The sequence below is a fragment of the Toxorhynchites rutilus genome, chromosome 2, assembly GCF_029784135.1.
Source record: "Toxorhynchites rutilus septentrionalis strain SRP chromosome 2, ASM2978413v1, whole genome shotgun sequence".
In the NCBI taxonomy this organism is placed as follows: domain Eukaryota; kingdom Metazoa; phylum Arthropoda; class Insecta; order Diptera; family Culicidae; genus Toxorhynchites; species Toxorhynchites rutilus.
The window spans coordinates 247455179-247477103 of record NC_073745.1 but is presented as its reverse complement, the minus strand read 5'-3'; the positions used below and the strand labels follow the sequence as shown (position 1 = coordinate 247477103).

General features: G+C 36.2%; 1 protein-coding gene across 1 annotated transcript; it reads right to left on the bottom strand.

The window, feature by feature from the left end:
• Positions 1-8289: 8289 nt before the first annotated feature.
• Positions 8290-19932, bottom strand: LOC129770895 (rhythmically expressed gene 2 protein-like). Its single transcript, XM_055774067.1, has 3 exons — positions 19253-19932; positions 19101-19183; positions 8290-8954 (listed from the first exon to the last, which is right to left on the bottom strand). Exons 1-3 carry the CDS (start codon positions 19408-19410, stop codon positions 8395-8397), a joined length of 801 nt encoding a protein of 266 aa, XP_055630042.1. The 5' UTR covers positions 19411-19932; the 3' UTR covers positions 8290-8394.
• Positions 19933-21925: the final 1993 nt, after the last annotated feature.

The following is a 21925-nucleotide window of genomic DNA, read 5'->3' as shown; positions in this document are numbered from 1 at the left end:
AGTTAAGAAATATTAGAAAAAGTGATTACGTTACATATAGTGTCAGATGTTGTTAATCCAATTAAAATTCGGATTGAGTTGAATAAACACTCAGAAAGTAAAAATTATAAAAGAAAACTACCTTTTCCATTTCAAATATGTTTTCTCTATATTAACGTATCATGTTTTTACTGATGAGAAAAATTGATAATTGTGTTCGGCATTGGTAATTATCTTATATTACATTGGTGAGTTTTTTTAATTCATCCATTCATAACACAGGTGGTATCTCGTCTAGGATCACAGAGAGCAGTTTTCATCATATCTCGTTCCACTTCGGCATCTTTTATCTGATACGCACCATCCAACGAATGTTTACCATCGTTCTGTCATCATCACTCAGTAAACACTGGTGGAGTGAACAAACAATACCCAACAACCAAACAAAACGGCCCTTTTCAGGAGGCCACCAAATCATTATCAAAGAGTTTAACGAAGTAATTCTTCAAACATATCCGAAATCAACAGATAGCCTAACGAAATCCTACGTCAACTATGCGGTCGTGTCTCTGACACAACCCTCCTGTGACTATTGTATTTTCAGTCCCGTTTCAATACATACAAATAAACGGTTCCCGGAATAAATCGCCACAGAAAACGACTGCAACAGAAACCACCGCTTATAAAATGTGTAGTAGGCTATAAATATTGTGGCGCGGTATTGTATTTCAAAACAAGAATTAACCGGGCAAACGTATCGCCCCAGGCAAACGTAACGCCCCGGGCAGACGTATACCGTCCGACGCTCGCTAGAGCTCGGTCGGACATTGCTAAAGGATCGTATCCTATGTTTCAAACTAACCGGGCAATCAGTGGATCCCAGGTTTGCGTGCGAGACACCGCCGCTTCCGACGGCGGGTCGGCGGTGGACTCGGATTGCGTCATCTTGGCGGCATGGGCCGCCTCGATTCCTTATCCTCGCCAAATGGGGACTTCGTCCCCATTACATTGTCCTCAGAATAAATTTCGAAAAACGAGAACAAGAGAATAAATTTATAATAGAAATGTGAGGCACATGATGTTTTTCCCGCGCCAAATATTTCTAGCCTACTACACTTTTTCTAAGCGGTTGTTTCTGTTGCAGTTGTTTACTGTGGCGATTTATTCCGGTCACCCAAATAAACTTTGTTCTATGATTTGGCAATGAAAGATGAACGAAGATTCTGTATACTCAGTTTTTCAAAAAAACTCGCAAGAACATGCATTTCGTGACGTGACAACGCGCTCTGTGCGAATAAACAGTCTCTACGAAGCGTTGTCACGTCACACAATCAATAAGTTGTATTAAATAAGATTTTCACCGTATTGAAGCAAGCGATATACTATTTTTTATGTTTTTTATTACTCTGAATACTTCTTACTTTCCTCTGAGACTTCCCCTTCCCCTTCCGAAAGTCCATCCTATAGGGGAAAGTGGTCTTCTAGCGTTTTAGCGCCATTTTCGTTTTCATTCCTCCAAAGTCAGAGAGGAAATATATTCGACCTGTGTGCAAAATGAGTTCTCTGTTCTTTTAGTTTTCGAAACATTGCGAAACAAGACAATTTTTTTGTTTATGGTATGTTCATCAAAAAAAAAGCTATATAATTTGAATCTAACTGTTACCTGTAATACACAGTATGTCTTTATTTGGGAAAAGTCGGGGTGGTCCAAAACCGACCTCCAGTTTTTATATAGTGATTGTTTAACACGTTCACTCTGGCACTTGCCATCAATGGCTAGCACAATCCTGGTTCATTGCGTGGCGTTCACTACAGGGGAACGCATTTGATTTTGCTATCAGAAACTTTTGATAAACTCACATACCTGTGCAAGGGCGTTTATGTTTGCGTATTGAAGATGACTTCGACTCTGACGTTGACTTCGATCGTTGATCGTTAATCGTTGATGTTTGCGTGTGCATTTGTATGTGCACATTCTTTGTATAGCTCCATACACGTCGCTCTAAGTCTAAGTTCTTCCCACTCAAACATTATCTCCCTCTCACTTCAATCCTCTAACTATCTCTCACTATCAAACATTATTCTTTTTTTATTCCTCTTCGTGCACCCATGGTTATATGCCAACATTACCATTCACGATCGTATTGTGGGATTTCATGCCATTCCCGGCCTTTTATATCCGTTTTTCACGAACCGGAAGTCACCATCCTCGATTCTAAAATGGCATCGGAATACGATATTCGACTTCCGCTGGTAAGCCCATATTGTATGGGTTTTCAATATTTTTTTAGAATTCAATAATACCATCAGCAAACCGGAAGCTGAAATAAGATTATATCTTATATTATGGAACCCACGTTCATATATTGTTGATAAAACATAGGAGAAATGGCATTTGTATGTTTTAAAACGGAACTGTAATTAATTAAATTAATCATTAATGTTCAACGGTCCGAAACAGCAAAAAGTCAGGTGTTGCCACGTAACGTCACCACGTCACGTCGTGACTGACAACAAGCCAACCTAACTATAAAATATTCTCCAACTGATGATTCTTATTGGAAATTTTCTTAATGTTATTATAACATTGTTTAATTTTATGTGCTTTATTCATGAAAACGCAAAAAAGTGTTGTGTGTATTGTCATTGTATTGAGTCAAAATATTGTTTGAATGGATCGTATACTATCCGTGACGTAACAAATTTTCTGGAGACAGTTGATACTCCTCTATTTGTGGACCGATTTCAACCAAATTTTGTGGGTTGTTGACTTTCACTGTTTGCTCAGAGAAACCCAAGTATAAAAATGTTTGAATCTATGTTCATTTGATAAACTAAAAAAATGCTCCATGTTTGTGACGTGACAACGCTTCAAAATACATGTTGTTCAAATGCTTGTTTCTCATAAATTACAAAATGAAACGTAGGTCTACCCACGGCTCTTCAAACAAGCACTTAATAACCCATTCAATGGTATATAGACATTGAAGTTTGGTTAAGCATGTGCAGAGATATCTCAATAAACACAAAAATAGTGAAAACCAAAAATATTTAAAATATAATTAAGGTGTTTTTTAAACTCACCTCTCGCATCTATTGGGGGAGAAAAAAACAGTTACTGCTGCAAAAAAAACAAACTTGCTGCTGTGAAGAAGGAGACCAGCAAGATGAAATCTACTGCTACTGCTGGATGAAATCTACTGCTACTGCTGACATGCACTCACTATGTGTATACTCCGGAAATTTCCCTTACCTACCATTCTATGTACTTTGACCTACGTGCACTCAACGCAGTCGGAGATGCCAGATGGGAAGCGTTCATTTTGAACACACAAAAATACAGGGGTTCGCCTCTAATTGGACAGACTTGTAATGCGACATGAATAATTGGACATTTGACCCTATAATTAGACATTTTGTAAACATCGTTTATGCAAGTTTCTACAACACGATAAATTTTTAGGAGTGTTTCCAACCTGGATTACAGTGCAAGTTCGCTAATTGGGAGACGACTGCACCCTAACTAACGAATATCATTCGCTAATTGGGGGTATCAGTTGAGCGAGAAGCGCTCGAATTGTTTGTTTTGGCTTATGTTTTCTTTCGCTAAAGTTGATACTTATTGTGAGTAGCTGCTTCGGGTGTTTATTGTTATTGTTTTTGATGTAGGACTACTTGTTTCATTTCAGTACTAGGATTCAAAGTTTCGAAAACGAAAGCGTTACGCCGGAGATTTTTAGCGTTAATAGCTCCTAAACAACTGAACGAAACGATATGTCTACGCGTTATATGCTTGTTACTTTTTGATCCAAAAACTTATTTCAATAGCCTTGAAATTGTTTTCGAAACAGGTTATTGAAATCTCCAATCGGTATATAAGCGAGCGCCGCTCGGAAATCCACTCAGTTATAACTGTTCAGCGCTTGGAGCAGGTTAATGCCGCTGTGGCGAAGTTAGCTTCGTTCATCATGATAGCGTTGATGAACGGTTTCACCAAGAGCCTGTTTGTGCAAACAAATGGCATTGTTACGTTGGGATCGTTAAAAATCCCCCCTTAAGCCAAAAACGAATCCATCGGAAGGAATGAGGTACCACACTGAAAAAACCACAAAGAAAGTGCTAACATCGAAAATTGTTTCTGCTTGAGGCATCGGAGCAGCCGCCATACACACACATACACGCGTAACTCTTTTCGTTTGAAGATTATCAAGTTAGCGTTAACCACTGGCGGGCATCAAGCGTCGAGAAGAAACCGAAAAGATGTCATCGTCGTTGGAAAATAATCTGCCAGTTGTCCTTACATTCAAGCGATAGAGTTTATTTTATTGTTTTCTATTCATATAATACTGTGACCAAACACATTTAGTTTTGTGATTTTTCAATATTTTAATATTTAATCCTGGATGCATAAAATTAAAAACGGAAAATGTTTCGCATCGCCAAAGTCATATATTTTTTCAATGATTATTTGTTTTCGATTCATATAATACTGCAACTAAATACATTTTGTTTTTTAAACAAAAGATAAAATGTCCAAGGTCTATATGTTCGCTACTCATTGACTCGAAAACTTGTTTCAATAGCTTCAAAATAGCTATTGAAAACATATATAAATTGGCACACACTCTGGAAATCGATGGTAATTCGATACAGGAATCCATTCCTTCTCAAGCGTTAATAATCCTGCTCCGGATCAACGATGATTCCAATTGGGGCTTGGGGAGGGGGTACTATTTGTGCTGGGTATTTCCGAGGAGGAATCGATTTCCCTTTTGAGTCAGGGATGAAAGACCTTTGGGTTAAAATCCCTTAAAACAAGAACCGAACCGATCCCCCTTTGAGCGTTCAGCATTGAGCACTTCTAGTTTTTCTGTCGTGAATCCTGCGATACGAGTAATTTGTGAGTTCACACGTTAACTTTATGTATTGAATGATACACAGTAGAACCCCAATTATCCGCTGAAGCGTGTTCTATAGTAATTCTATAGAGCTTTTCGAAATTTGTCAGTGAGTGGTATGCTCTTGATCTTTTGTTTTGGTTATGGCTTTCACATTATCTGTCTTCTGTTATACACGACCATGCAGATGGATAGTTTAATGATTCGTGTATTGATAAAACATGCTGAAATATCTTTTTTCACGGTGACATATTATTTTAATCCCTCTATTGCGTTATCCACGATTTTCGTCTTCCGAGGTGACGTTACCAAACTATTCCGCTGATAATCGGGGTTCTACAGTATTTTCCTTAAATTTATTCAGTTTACACCATGAAAGGAACAGCTCCGGGAAGGATAACAAGAAGGTGTAAAAGGAACATACAACGCTCACCTTAAAAATTGAGATAATAGAGAAATTTGAGACAGGAAACAGTTCCTATGAATCACTCAGGAAAAAAGTATGGTGTCGGTGCATCCTCCATTGGTCGATTTGTGCTGAAGTGTCTATAGAAAAATTCAGAGAACATGGAATAGAAAAACGTAAAACCATGAAGGAGCAGAATTTTCCTACGATGGAGGAACCCCTTCATCTATGGATATTGCAGCAACGTGAGTCGAATATTATTGTTACTCTAGATTTCCATCGAGGTCAAATCAGAATTGTTATTTCAATGCGTCCAAAAGCATGGAGGGGGTCTTCGTAGCCTAATTGGTTGCGTGTCCGCTACTAAGCGAACGATCATGAGTTCATAGCTCAGGGCCCCTCAACTGACCATCTTAGTGTGTTATTCTAGCTACTATGTCCACGCATCAATGATCATGTGTCGGGGCTCTTTTGATATTAACAAGGTCTTCCGCATAGTAACTCGATGCTGATAATTCCTCAATATTTTCCTTCGTTGGTCGTATTGTTTTCACATATTCACGTAGGAGAGCCTTAACCCTTCTCTTCGTTGGCCGAGACATTTTGATTGAATGTAATACTTTTCCGTTTATTGTTTTTAAAAGCATAGGCAGCCGTGGCAGTGTTCCGAGTTCTGCAATACAATTTTCTTACCCAATGTTAAAGTTGCTTAAACTTACATTTTAGACCCATTGAACGTAAAAATAATGATTGTATTGATACCAACACAATTTTATTCTATAGATTTTCATAATATGAAACCCTATGACTCAGGAATAACATTTGATTGAGTGGTTTTGATAGCTGTTTCGATGATGTTGTCTGGCATCCGTGTCGAAAAAATAACGATGCTTTCACCAATACAAACAAAACCATTGCCGAAGATTGAAAAATGAAAATTAAACTTTCAGAGCACTTGCTAGAGTTTTCCGACGTTTTTCTTTATACAGTGCGACAGCAGATGAAAATTTAATATCTTGTGAGTAATCGATTAGAGATTGTGGCTAGCTTCCACCTTCACCTTAATAATGTGATCCAATTTGTTCAGAACTATGCAACACATACATTGAAATTGAAATGCTGGAAGCAGAGTGAAAGAAGCGAAGTTCTCAACTGTTTTTATATATTACTAGCTGACCCGGCAAACTTCGTCCCACCCAAAATGTGTTTTTCGTTATAAAATTCACGTTTTCTTACTAAGCGCACGTTCATGGATTCAATCGCAGAACAGTTCATTGATATTATAATGACGAGATGAAGATCATCTCGTCATTATAATATCAGATTATTTTCAGACACAATTCTCGTTCATGATTTTTCAACCATGTTTCTCCGTTACATGGAATAGATGTTTGATACAGAAAATGTGATGGACTAACAAAGCTTGTCACTATGTAATTGTAGAAAATATGAGAATTGAATTTTCCAAATTTTCCCATTTTCCTTCAGAGTTTTCAGAAAATTTTCAATTGTTATGTTCGGTTGAAATATGTGTAATTTTTTTTATGGAATCCCGCTCTATTCCAGCGAAGCGAGAGGTGTCATACCACCATAGAAACATTTCTCGTACCCAAAAACCCTTGGCTCTATTTGCTTGATTAGTTCTCGAGTTATGCAGAAGTTTGTGTTTCATTTGTATGGCAGTCCCCTTGTCTTTAGAGAGGGGATAGGTGTGTCGAATCGCCATAGAAACATTTATTGCTCCCTAAAACCTCCATATACCAAATTTGGCTCCATTTGCTTCATTAGTTCTTGAGTTATGCAGAAATTTATGCTTCATTTGTATGGCAGAGCCCCCCCCCCCCTTTTGCAAGGGGGGGGGAATGTCTATTCACCATGGAAACGTTTCGTGCCCCCTAAAACCTTTACATGCCGAATTTGGCTCCATTTGCTTGATTAGTTTTTGATTTATGCAGACATTCGTGTTTTATTTGTATGGCAGCCCCTCCTTAGAGAGAGGGGTAGGGTGTCTAATCACCATAGAACCATTTATTGCACCCTAAAACCTCCTCATACCGAATTTGGTTTCGTTTGCTCGATTAATTCTCGAGTAATGCATAAATTTGTGTTTCATTTGTAGCATCGTATGCGTATTAAATATGGCATATACGTATATCGCCTCCACTTTTGCCTGTATATGCCAGTTATATGATTCATACATCATTCAAATGTGTCTTGGATGTATGTATATTAGGGTGCCAATGGAAATGGTCATCTCTAATTTCAAAAAAGTTACCTCATAAAAAATGTTCACCACCTCGAAAAAACACCCTATGCCGAATTTCAGCTCAATTGGACTTAAGGGAGAGTGGCGCAAAACGGTCAAAGTTTGAGTTTTTTGGAAATCGAAAAATCACCCAAGGGGAAAGTAAAGGAAATTGGGGTTTTGGAAAAAAAATTTGATGCCAAATGTCTTAAAATTGCATGAAACGGGTAATCTCGAAATTTTTTTTTTGTCAAAAATCGGCATTCAGGGGCTTAGTTTTTTTTCGGAGTACGAACCAAAAAGTATGGTTTTGGGTGCCAATGAAAATAATAATCTCGATTTTTCATTCGGAACTTGCTACGAAATGTTGATTTGCACGATAATATACCCTTTGCAAAATACTAGCTCATTCGAATTTCATTTACTGGTATCACAGACGTTAAAATTTGAGTTTTTTGAAAACCGAAAAATCACCGGAAATCGGGGATTTAAAAAAAAATTGGCACCAAATGTCTTAAAATTGCATGACATTTCGAGATTTACAGGTGTTTTTTCGAGGTGATGAACATTTTGAATAGGGTAACTTTTTGAAATTTTGGGGTCGATTTTTTTCCCATATATTCATTGGTACCCTAATGTATATCGCCTCCAATTATAGCTATTCATATGATTTAATGTTTGCTGGGTGCGTAGTCATCATTATCAAACGACATGTTCATTATCATGTTACCAATTAAATGATCACAACTGATAGATCAGAGTATTTTTTGGACAAAATATATTTAAAAAAAATCAGTTTCGCATTTTTCTAAGAAATTTTTAATTTTAATATATCGTCAATCCTATTCTAGCATATTCTGGTTTATTCACCATTTCATATAATCATTAGAAATTTTCTTATGTATATCGAAAAGACTAGAGAACACGTGGTTATCATCAACCAACTGACCGTACTTCCGCGTAAGTTCTTCGCCTGATTTCTCGTGTACCAGCAATCCGTACCATCCAGCGCTATGAGCCCCGAAGTAGTCTGTTACCGGCGTAGCACCAATGTGCAAACATTCGTGTGGCTTAAGGTCTTCCAGCTCAGACGCTTTCTCAGCGGCGGAAAAAATTTCTCCAGAGGGTTTCATGAAGCCAACGTCGTATGAGTTGAGCACAAAATCAAAATAGTGATTTATTTTCATATTCCTCAGTAAAACATCCAGTCTGGGGTCGAAATTGGAGATAACTCCCAATTTGAACGGTGGCTTTTTGATTCCACTCGATTCTATGTGTCGTTGGAGTTTCAAGTAGTTCAGAAACTCAACCGAACCGTAACAATGCTGCCAGAACCCGCTAGTTTTGAAAAATTCCATGAAGTGTTCGGTCATCTGTTCGATTTTGTCATCCGGGATGTTGTACATGCCATTCTCATTGAATATACCTGAGAAATAAAAATAAACAGTGATCTATTAATGGGTTATAACACTAGAACAACAATATTGAAAAAATAACTAGAGTTTCAATAATTTTCATCACTATGTACTGAATTTGATCAAACTGCTATGATAGAGGAATGGGTCTTAAATTCAATCCATGTGTGCGAGAATAATTTTAATAGGTTTTGGATTTTTGTGAAATTGCTTCAGAATATTCAAGGGTGAGAAATGTTTACTTTAATTCAACTCATCTAAAACTCGCTTGTGTTAATCTTTCGAACGAAATGGCTTGTTTCCGTTAAACAATTTCCGATAATAAATCTGAACATTTTCATGTCCCAACAATTGAATCAACCAAAATAGCTGAGATTGAATAATATTATCTATAGTAGATTCGAAGTTCAATTTAAACAAACAGTAGAACCCCGATTTTCTGCAGAATTTTCTGGTAAGGTCACCTCAAATAATGAAAATCGCGGATATCGCAATAGAGGACTTAAAACGAGACGCAAACATGAAAAAGATATTCCAGAAACCATGACCAAAACAATTGAGCATGAGCCTACCACAAACTGCCAAATTTCGGGAAGGCCTGTCTATAGACTTAAGGCTGATTTAGACGATGCCAGTCAGCGCTCTAGTTGAAGTATCCAGTGAACAGAGAACAGACACTCTGTTCAAGTTACTTTTACCAGTATCGTAATTGGCCTCTAACTTGAACAGAGTGTCTGTTCTCTATTCACTGGATACTTCAACTAGAGCGCTGACTGGCATCGTCTAAATCAGCCTTCACTCTGGCTCACGGATAATCAGGACTCTACTGTACTATGTTCGCTTCTTTCAAACACACAAACATTTTTATAATGGCTTATGTAATGCACGCAGTATTCGTAACTTACATCACTACACTTGTTGTATTGATAACGAAAAAAAATAACTTTGGCTGGTGAGCATGTATAAATAAACACTATGAACGCAAATAAACAATCATGCATTTTGAGATGGAAGCGTCACAATCAAATCATAAATAACTATGGGCTTCTTCATTGGAAAAATGCCAACGTCTTCTTCTCCTTTAGAAGCCTTCTAAGACCAAATGCCAAATAAAACATAACGCTAGATATTTCAATGACAAGCTTGAAGATACGCTTGTGCTTCTGCACTGCAAGTCGGTCGGTATTTGTATTTTAAAACATATTATGCACGGAGTTATCGTTCATATATCGTACGAACTAAACGCATTATAAATATAAAGAGAGATAAGATTGGTAATCAGCAGCTTTCTTCGTATTTCGTTTGCGACTGATGAATTCCATAGATGCGACTCTCATATCCAGCAAAAGGCAGTTTTAAACTGTTAAAATTTGAATGAAAATTTTCACTTCATGTTATTTTATTATTCAAAACATATCTCATTCTATTTTGGCACCTTTGATCGTGATATGCGCCATCCAACGAATAATCACCATACCATCATCACTCGATTGTACCACTGATGAAGTGAACAAACAATACCCAGCAATCAAATTGGCCACCAAAGTTTTAATAGTAGAATTTTTTAAATGATTCACTAATAGAATTTTTCAAACATCCTCAGAATCAATATGCAATAACCTAACGGAATCCTACGTCAACTATATAGTCATGTCTTGGACGAAACCTCCTGTAACTTTTTTTGCAAAATACCCGCAACTTTTGTTAGCTATCTGAATTGGGAAATTACTTTTTCTAGTGATGTTCTGTTGACATTTAAAAAAAAATCGAATATAAAGTCTAAGCTACCTTCAATCTTGAACTAATAAATGTAGGTACCCTATTCAATACCCGTTTTTCGAAGAATGTTATAGTTCAACTTATTGTTGTTCAAGATAGCAACCGATTTTTACTATAAAAATTTAAAATAGTGTTTTTTTTCCTTATTGGAAAAATAGTTGAAAAATCGAACTTCTGTTTGTCTTGGAGGTAAAGTGTTCACCTAGTGGAAGCAAATTGGTCACTCGCACATATCATGCAAAATGCGATAGATGCATGGTTTTCATCCAAATTTGTTTGAATCATTTTTAAAATAGTATGAAAGAAGCTTGGCTTATTCAGTCTCAACTTATTTTTTTAATTTTTTTATTAATTCGTTTATTTTTACAGGCTCAGTTACTTAAGTTTAAAGGAGCCGAATTCTTAAACATAATTTTTAAACTTTATATAAACAATTTTCTTACATCTATGGTTAGTAAGGTGGAAAACCGATTACTCGCGGTGTACTCGAGTTTAGAACGGTGACATATTTTTAGTAGAAGGATGGGATATAAGGAGATTGTAATAATGTTGATGAACACTCAATTCTTAAATCTATTCGTATAATTTAAATTTTATCATGCATACAAAAACACATAACATAATGTTTCGCATAATGAGGCTTGGTTTAGTTCGTATAGTATACTTTTCCAGCCACAAAAGAGACCCCTTCGGGAGCAGAATTGTAAGTCCTTATCCACCACTGACCACTTTGCCACCAAACATCAAAGTAATTTCTATGCTAATTAATCGCTCAGTTTAAACAAAATATCTGTTCACCTCTCCTAGAATATGTGAACAGTCGTCCAAACTGATGATTTGTCCAATATATCAGATTTGATGAACTAAATTTCACGAGAAATTTCTTAGGTACGATGCGCACAGAACCAAGGCTGAATGGCTATCGAGAGAGTGATTTCTATTTTTATTTATATTTTGACATGCGACAGCTCTACTGACGTACAGGGTGACTCAAAAGTGATGAAAATCTTCAAACATAAGGTGACTATTATCTTTTATACAATATTTATAGTCAATAGTTCTACTACCAAACAAGCAGGTGACCACTTTGCCCCCACTACCCCTACCTTGTATTCCGTAAATTAGTTCCAGAGAGTCGAATTTTGACAGAAAAACGTGATTGCCTACAAACTATTCTGTCGGCCAACCATCGGCCATCTGTTTAACATGTTTACGCCGGCGCGTACCACCTGTCAACATACAGAAAAACTCAGTGCAATGCGTGCATTGATATAAAGAAATAAATTGCGACCTATGATCAATTAGTGTATTTTAATCGCAAAGGCAAGAAAGAATCTCGAAATGATTCTACAAAACCACGCAAGCCATTAAACTTTTTTAGGGGTTCCGGAATTTATTATTAAAGAGTATTTATGAAATTTCGACGTATTCGCTAATAATATCCGAAATGATAAACCAACAAATTCCAAACAAAAAGATTGCGTAGTCCTACGTCCTAAGCGGGCGTGTCTCGAATACAACCCCTCGAATTTTTTAAATAATAAAAATAATTAATAAAGTGATTCAAGTAAATAAATTGTAAGTTTAGGAAATAAAGACTCAATGGAGCCATCATTCTTTAGAAGTAAGGCAATATTGCTTTGTTTTTGGAGCCTGTAACGTAAATCTTGTTTCATTAAAATCTTGAATCATGAATGGAAAGATCTTAATTAACCATAGCTTGATTTTTCAAGCATAGTTTTGTATTGCTCTTCATTTTTCGACGTAGGATTACGTCTTTCGGGAACATATTGGGATACAAATTGAAAATCGGAAAATCGAGCGCACCGTGAAAATTGTACAATTTCAAATGCTTATTGCTCAGTCATTTCATGATGGATTGATGAGATTTTTGCGTCAATCAATTTCGGCACTCCATAACAATTTTTTACATTGAATAAAACAATATATTTCCTGAAACTAACTATTGACGACACATGCGGCGGGTCCCTAACAGAGAAATCAAAACCAAGCTACCTGGGGGCAATCGGCATTGCAAACACATGAAAGAAGGGGGAGCTTTTTTCCCACCGACATGTATTCCCTAACAAAGATTTCAAATCAAAGGTGTCTGGGGGAAATCAGCATGTAAATACCCTCGTGGTCGATAGTTTAACTAACGACGCGCACAAATGAATAGTGCTCATTGTAACTAGCGTGGACATTGCTGATTGCATACGTGCTGGCGAATAAGTTGGGAGCGATGAACGAGTGTTTTTTTTTTGTTATATTCGTTCCAATAAGAATCTTTCGATGGGTTGATTGAGTAATGATGTTTCAATGAACTGAATAGATCTTATGATTGATAGAATATAAATAAAAATTAAATTTGGAACTTTTATGTTGGTTGCTTTGTGAAATTTCATATCAATGACCAATCATGTATTGTAAAACTTTTAGTACAACTGTAAGTGTAAAATTGTATATGGTAGCAAATGTGTTAAAAATAATCTTGAAATATGAAACGAGTTTTCTTCTCCCAAGGAAAGTTCATGCAATGAGCAAAATTGGAAAAATGAAGGAATATTCGAAAAAGTGATTTCACATATGCTCTACATATCGTATTGGGTGCTGTTAGTCCAATTGAAATTCGCATTGAGGCATGTAGCATCGTATTCCGTTGGGTTTAAAGCGAAAAAGAAATGGGTTGAATAAACACTCAGAAAATAAAAAAATATAAATGAAATAACCTTTTCCTTAAATATAAATGAAATAACCTTTTCCAATATATTTTCTCTATACTAAAGTAACACTTTCTTTCTGGTGAGAAAACTTGTGTTCGATAATGATAATTAACTTATATTACATTGATGAGCTTTTTCCTTTACTTCATCCATACATAACACAAGTGCCATCTTGTCCAGGACCACAGAGGGCGGCTTTGGTACGTAATACGCACCATCTAATGACTATTCACCATTCTTCTATCATTTTCACTCGGTTATGGACACTGGTGGAGTGAACAAACAATACCTAACAACCATACAAAACGGATCTAAATCATTATCGAACAGTTTAACCCCTTGCCGTACGATTTAATTTCCAGTAACAGGGCCCAAACACGAGCACATTTAGTCGTTTGATGTTGTACGTTCTGGCACAGTCTAATCACGACGAGTGTGGTTCGATGTATAAGTGGTCAACAATGTAATTCTTCAAAAATATCCAAAATTAGCATGCAGCAGATAGCCTAACGGAATCCTACGTTAACTATGCGGTGGTGTCTTGGACACAACCCTCCTGTGACTTTTTTAGGATGTCTTTTGTGTTGTTTTGGTTCTCTACCGCAAACTCTTACATTAAAATATCACCTCCATGCACAGTTCACTATAAGCGGACCTTACACGGTCAAATTTATTGACAATATGATGACAGTTGAAAGCATAATGGCAGCTGAACATGGCCGACAACGCAGAAATCTGGATTTTCTGATTTTCGGGCATCAATATCGTGACATTTCATATGGATGCGTGATGATGACGTTTTACCTCACGGACTTCCAGACTGAGTTGCCAGATTTGCAAGCGGACATTTAATGTTTGTTAGTCTTTTTTGCGATTGCAATTAAAATTTATAAACTTCTGAAATTGTAGGAATCATAAATGAAAGCTTTTGGTTTGGAAAACTAATACAGTAATTTACATTTAATGCGACATGCCGAGGAACCACTCAGTGTCGCATTGGAGACGATTTGACCTGTAATTGAAGATGAGAGTGGTACAGCGTCGACGTCTGGCGGCGAATTTCAATGTGGGGCCATAATTTGGGCCCGAACTCGATGTTTACAAAAATGTCTAACTAAACGTGTCGCATACAGGTCTGTCCAATTAGAAAAATGTCGCATTAAATGTAATTACAGTACTTTTCGCGATACACATCAAAACCTAAAAGTAAACTGACAATGTGATGGTGAGAGAGTGAATGAAAATGAACAACGTCTTAGGAATTTTTTAACATTGAACTCGGTCATTCTTTGCGCTAGCGAGTGGGGCAGCTACTTTAGTCTAAGTTGTGTTATTCTTTACACTCCGCTATAAAATTTGAAGAATGAGAAGATCTGGGAAAATCACAGGTGAAAAAACATCACGTGTTAATTCAAGTTACAGTAGAATCCCGATTATCCGAGAATAGACGGGATGATGTTTAAACATAGAAACTATGTTTTATCAATACAGAAATAGATACAGATACAGATAATCGGGGTTCTACTGTCATAGTCTTATTAATCGAATAAAAACATTTGCTTGCAGATAATATAATTTGCATATATTTTCGCAATCTAAAATAATCTGGCATCCCTGAAACTGGAAGGATCAGTCTGTATTTGTGAAGCGAGTATTATGATGTGTTTTTGAGAAGGAAAAACGAGTTTTAAAGTGTAAATTATGAATGAAAATTAACTTTTCCAAATCAAATTAGTATTCTATGTGAATGCAAATCACTTTTTTTCTGCAAGTGGTGAGAAAATCCCATACAAAAATTGTATCTGAAACTGACGTTATATAATAATAATAAATTTTAGTAGGAATATCTGAAAATTCATACAAAATAGGTTAAGTTAGAGTTAGGACTACGCGCTTCAACTAATTAAATAATACCAAGTAGATATTTTCATTCAAATTTTACCAATTGAAAATTGCCTTTTAGCCTTCTAATCTGATGGAGAATAGTTTGGATCCCAAACTCGAATGTCGCCACTAGCCATCGCGGATATTTTCGTTGTCTCGGGTTGAGGGCGATATTGACCGTGTAAGGTGGCAAAATATTGATTGAGGTTAGATCGGATGTCGAAAGCTTAGCTGTCACGATATTGAAGACACTTATTGTCAATCAGTTTGATCGTGTAAAGTACCCAATAGAGCAATTTCACGCTAAATCAACTGGTCGTCGCCTCGGTCCATCCCGATATTTTGTTTTAAATTTCGTACATACGTTGGAGACTACCTGAATCACAAGTTTCACTGTATGTTTTTAAGGGGGTATCTACAAACATTTTCTTTTAGAAAACCGAAAGCCAACTATCTGTTAAATATGATGTATTACTTTCCTTGAAAATTGGCGATGTTTTTCTTTGCAAAATAAATTAAGTTTTTGAAAAACAAAATATTGGCCAATCTATTCAACTCAAAAATTGAATTTGGTGACTAGTGTTGTATAAAAGAATTCAGGATAATGTGGATATTATGTTTTAGAAATTTATTAAATACCGATACTCTGCAAGTTACCAATTGGAAGGAGAGTAATACAATAAATCGACTCTGTATAAACAACTGTAAAAACAGTATTATCTTCAGACTTCAGAACCGTTCTCGAAATATTGTATAAGTCATTTTTGTGGCATTTTTACACAATTTCGACAACTTAGTCATCCAGCTGCACTTTGTGTTTTAAATTATTTATTTATATATAACAACCAAATCATTTTCAGACTCCAAAAGTGTCAGACATATCTGTTTAACATGAAACTAAATTTGCGTAAGTCGTCATTCTAAAAAAAAAATCAAATCCTCTGGTATCATATATCGTGTGTTGAGAATCTTTTAGGATAGATCATTGAGGATTAATGAAATTAAGTATCAAATCAAACTTCGCTTGTGGTTGAACTTTTATAGAGTTTATTTACTGCCTTAGAATATTGGGTTCGCTTATGAAAAACATTAAAGTACGATAGTTCAATTATCTCAAGTTAATGCGATTGCAGGAGATTGAGAGATTTGGGACGCGCTATGAGAAAGTGCAGCGGATGGTCAGAGAAAAGTACACAGCGAGCATTGGGTACGAGCATATGGAATTCAGTGAGAAGTGCAGTTCATCAGCATTTGGGCATTTGGTATTTAGTAATGCCAAAAATCTTCCCATTCGAATACTTTTAGGTTTTTCTTGAAAATCCGATTAGTCCATTTAAAGCATATTGAATGTAAATAATTACATCCTGTAGGCTTCTCAAATATTTTACATAAGAACAGTTTCAAGTTGTGTATAGTCACCTTCGATCATCTTTTTCCACCACTGTCTATATCCAATTTTAGTCCTCAAACCGAAGTTAGGGTGCAGTCCGTTCATTCTGCGCCTATACGTCATGAAATGCTTATAATATAGGGAAATTGGCGGTTGTTTGTCCACTATGAAATTGCTCACCAACTCTGTACATAATTTGCCACTAACTGGTTATCCTTCTCAGGTTATCCTTAATGGCGATGTCAAATATGGTCCCAAGCTCAGCATACTTTTTGCCTGGCGCAGACCGAATTTGTAGCAGCGTATTGAACACACCAAATGTGATGAGACGAAAACGTGATAAACTGCTCATAGTTTCAGTTTAAACATTAATACGATAAACAAAGCACTGAGCCCAAATACAAGATTGTGTTTCAAATTTGTGGATTGCAATTCGATATCAACAATGCTTCTCCGTATTTGGTGTCAAGTTTCATTTCACGATCAGATACCTTTCAAAATTTCAAAAAGAATACAGTAAGCCTTCTTCGATGGCATTCCCACAAAAAAAAATTATGATTTACACCAATAACGGCAAACGTATCGTTATAAAATAAATTATTCTAATATATTTACGTCATTTCAATTAAACCCTAGTTCAGATTTTGGAATGTACATATTTCTGGAATCATGTTGAATTTGAATTGGATGGAATATAATCTATATAAATAAAAATGTAAGGCAAAATCTGTTGGTAAGCGGAAACGCCGGAGAAGGGATGGTCCGATTTTAGTGGAGAGAAAAATCGGAAAATTTTCGGAAAACTCTGAAGGAAGGTCGGAAAATTTGGAAAATTGAATTCCCACATGTTCGAAAATTACATCATAATAAGCGTTGTTAGTCCATTCGATGTTTGCGCTTTCGAAATTGATCTTTGTTCGTAAGTGGAAATGGATTTTCAGGCGAAATAACGCATTTCCATATCTTATATCTTCTATAAATAAAAATGGAAGGCCAAATGTGTTGGTAAGCGCAAAACACGAGGAAGGAATGGTTCAATTTTAGTCATCTATGTTTCGTTGTTTCCGTCTCTTCCCGTAGATCAATATAGCGGAGAGAAAAATCGGAAAATTCGAAAAATTGAATTCCCATATGTCCTACAATTATCTAAGCGTTGTTAGTCCATTTGATGTTGGCGCTAACGAAATTGATTTTTGTTCGAAAGTGGAAAAGGATTTTTAGACGGAATAACGCATTCCCATATCTTCTATCTATATAAACAAAAATGGAAGGCCAAATGTGTTGGTGTGCCCTAAACCCGAGGAAGGAATGATCCAATTTGAGCTGTCTTTATTTTGTAATATTCTCTGTATCAAACATGTATTCCATGCAACGGAGAAATATGTTATTTTCAAATGCTTGAAGAATCTTGAACGAGAATTGTGTCTGAAAATAATTTTATATCATAAGGACCAATTTTTGTAGAAGTACTAGCCAATTTATAGAAAAAAGGAAATTGTAAAGGGTCAAAGGGTAATCAATCAATGAAGAGTTCAATGAATGGACTCACTAACGTTCACTTAGTAAGAAAACGTGGATGTTTGAAATTATTCAAATCAAAAATCTATTTTGGGCGGGACGAAGTTCGTTGGGTCAGCTAGTTTTAAATAAATATCTATGCCATCCATAAAAAATTAGACTTTCGTTTGTTTTCAGCTGTGGAAATTCGGGCAGAAGATAACATCTGATTACTGATTATCGATAAGAAAAACATAAGATATTTATGCAAGGAAAATTTGTTACTATCCTTATAATGTTCCTGTTCGTGAATATTCAAGCAAGAAAAAAGTCTCTCTCAACTTTATATTCTTGGGACGGTTGAAGTGAGTAGGTATATCTATATAAATATTAGATCTGGTTATATAATAGATTCGTTATTTATTATGCAATCGACATGCATATTTCTCCTTTGAATTGAAGAAAAAAACGTTTTGCGTCTACTGTATACGACAATCAAAAACTCATACGTACACATGCTCCACAGGAAGAAAAGGAGATGAAAATAGAAGCGGGAGACTAACATAAACGGCAGTAATCGAAAAGGAATAGACAATTTATCTCAGGTACATCTAGAAACATTACAGGTAGACAAGCTTTCCTAAGTCGAAACGAAAACCAGTTTCGATTCTTTGAAGATCATGTCACAGATATCAGAAAGGAAAAGCAATATAATTTGACACTCGCACAGAAACTAGTTTGTCCAGCGATTGTCCTATGTTGAATTGTTCAATCAGTCCTACTATATATCACTTCATTTTGTGTTTTACATCATTGTCATATTGAACGTGTACTGTGGCTTTCATATTTGTTCTGATAATTTGTTATAAGTTGCATATACTCACCTCCGATCATCATTTGCCACCATTGCTTGTATCCAATTTTAGTCTTCAACCCAAAATTAGGATGCAACCGGTTCATTTTGTGCCTATACGCAGACGAAAATTTATTGTAACAAGGCACATTGATCTGTATTCGCCACTGTTAGGTTACTTACCAGCTCTGTGCATAATTAGCCACTAGCTGATTATTGTTATTGCTAATTCCGAACATGGCACCGAGTTCACCATACTTTTTGCCCGGTGCAGATCGGATCTGTAGCAACGTATTATGTACATCAAATGTGATTAGACGGAACCGCGATAGACTGCTCATGATTTCAGCTCAGATATATTCACACCGATAACAAAACACTGACCAAAATAAACTCCGACGCACCGAAGTGTTGTCCTCAACTGCAAGATGCAAAAGGACAGACGCGAGCAGCTCACTAATATTGAAAATCAAACTCAAAAACCTTATTTCGAATGTCTCTTATCATCTCTCGTACATTCTTTGCTGATAAGAAAAAAGCGCACGGAAACCCGAATCTGCTCGTGGCGATGCTTCTACTGGAAAGCTACCGGCTCCGACCGAATATGTAATGCGTCTGGCCAAAACAAAATGCTGTCTACTTAAGCCAAAAGCGAGTTTTTGCGACGCGTGGCGCTTATTCGTACCTCTGTCTGGCTACGACTGATCTGCTTGCTTGGAACTTCGTTCATAATTGGAAGAGAAATGGAATGAGTCTAGAAACAAGTTTCCCGAGAACGGTTCTTTCGAAAGTGAAATGATGTCTGACTTTGAATTCAAAAATGGGATCTGCTGCTTTTATTATGGTCAACACATTTGGACGATGGCCAAGAAGAAATTTGAAAGAATGAATGAAGAGTAGAAGTAATTGCATTCCATTTATAATGGGTTTTTGCTTTATCTGTCCACCCCATAAACAAGTTGTAGCAACCGTAGTGGTTTATATGTGTATATGTTTATGTGAGTAAATACTCCGAGAGCAATTCAGTTTGTGTTGTACAGGATTCCAGGCATCATCATCATATGAGCTCAAAATACCCCTCTATTCCGTGCGGCGAATGACATGAAACTGATCAAATGACAGTATTCTTGAAGACAATTGGCATGACTGTAGTTCGTCATTAAATTAGATTTGAGCTCGTGTCGCTATATTTTATCGACTCGGGTATCAAGAAGGAGTTAAAAAGATGGCTTCCAGAAAAGAGCGAAAAACATTGTTATCTCACGTCACTCGCGGCGCAGAATGAAGAAGATAGTTTCAAATAAACATGAAATTCTTCATCATAAACAGTTTTCGAACCCTTTATAAAGCCAGGGAAACTAGGCAAGGAATCGACTCAATCTTCAGTAAGACATAATCTACACATGAGCAAGAACACATATTTATCTTTGATAAAAAATAAACTGTTAAAACAGTTGAAAAAATTGGTGGCAATATAGTTGCCACTGCCCGTTGACCCCAAAAATTATGTTTACCGTTGCCTTGTAAGTTCATGGTTATGCAAAAATTGAAGCAATATTTCTAGTGCAGCGAGATTTTTTTTTGTATAGCCTTACAAAGATAAAATAGAACATTTCGAATTTTCATCAAATACATCATTTATTTTATTGAAAGAATCTTACACAGTAGATCTTAAATAGAACGTTTCCAGTGAAAAACTTATCAACTTGTTGGATTTTCAACGCAGCTATAAAAAATTGGAGTACTGCCAGATATCTTTAGAAGTCTTTGGTTTAGCAAAATATTGAAACAACACTCCAAGTAAACAAACAAATTTTTTTTGATTGGCAATATAGTTTCCCCTGCCTTATAAAGGGTTAAAATACGACACTTCATTGGGACTGGACTACCTTCTTTAGGCTTCTTCCATCAAAATGTTTACAATTGAATGGAGTTTACTTTCTTCTTTTTCACAGCAGACAGTGAGAGTCCTTCAAGAACAGTGGTGGCCAACCTGCGGCCCTCCAGCCTTGTTCATGCGGCCCGCACGCCACCACCTCAACGATTTAAAAAAAATCAGATGAACGAAAATAAGAATATAGTTGAAAATTCTTCCATGCAATTGCAAAAAACAAACTTTATGAGTAATTCTTGTTAATCGTGCGTATCCAAGCTGATCATTTTCTGTTTTCTTTTCCGTTTTTTTCATGCTAATTTAACCTTCTGACGATTGTTCTTGTTAGTACTCAAAGGACTTTTCACGTTTTTGTTTCTGTTCTGCTTACACTAGCATAAATTCCGGGTTTTTACCTTGTCAGTTACTCAGTTACGAGTAAACGTCAAACGATCCGAAGAATTATGAACGTATCCATACCAAAAATCAGCATGAATCGACTGGAGTGCATCAACATTTCTCCTAGTTGTTGATACTTGAGAAATTCTCAATGTCAGAAAATGGGTAAAATTGAAATTTCCCATTTGTTGTTTCAACTTGAATTAATTTTCGAGTAAAAAAAAAGTTAAGAAAAAAAGAAAAGAATTTGACATTTGATTTGTATGTATTCAAGAGTTTTCAAGAGTCTTATGAGAGAGAACGAGATGTGTGTACGCGTAAGTTCATAAGAGAGAAAGTTTAGGAGAAAATTCATTCGATTTTGCTATGCTCTCGCTATTAGAGGGCAGTAGAGTTCATTCACTATTTCAGTGTCTATTGGCAATCGCTTTTTTATCGCTGTGTGTGTTGCGTAAATTGAAGCATAATGGATCACTTGTAAAAAAAGAAAAGAGGCTGACGAAGGACGTGTATTCCACGGAAAATTGTCTGGAGTATACTTTTTTAAGTGCATAAATCATGGTTTATTTGATTTATAATGAAGC

Bases quoted from the DNA above. Each gene is read 5' to 3' on its own strand.
- LOC129770895 (XM_055774067.1), bottom strand. From the start codon at position 19,410: ATGAGCAGTCTATCGCGGTTCCGTCTAATCACATTTGATGTACATAAT. The intron at 19,184-19,252 runs GTAAGTAACCTA...GTCTGCGTATAG, and splicing joins GCTAATTATGCACAGAGCTG to GCACAAAATGAACCGGTTGC. The intron at 8,955-19,100 runs GTGAGTATATGC...TTTATTTCTCAG, and splicing joins GTGGCAAATGATGATCGGAG to GTATATTCAATGAGAATGGC.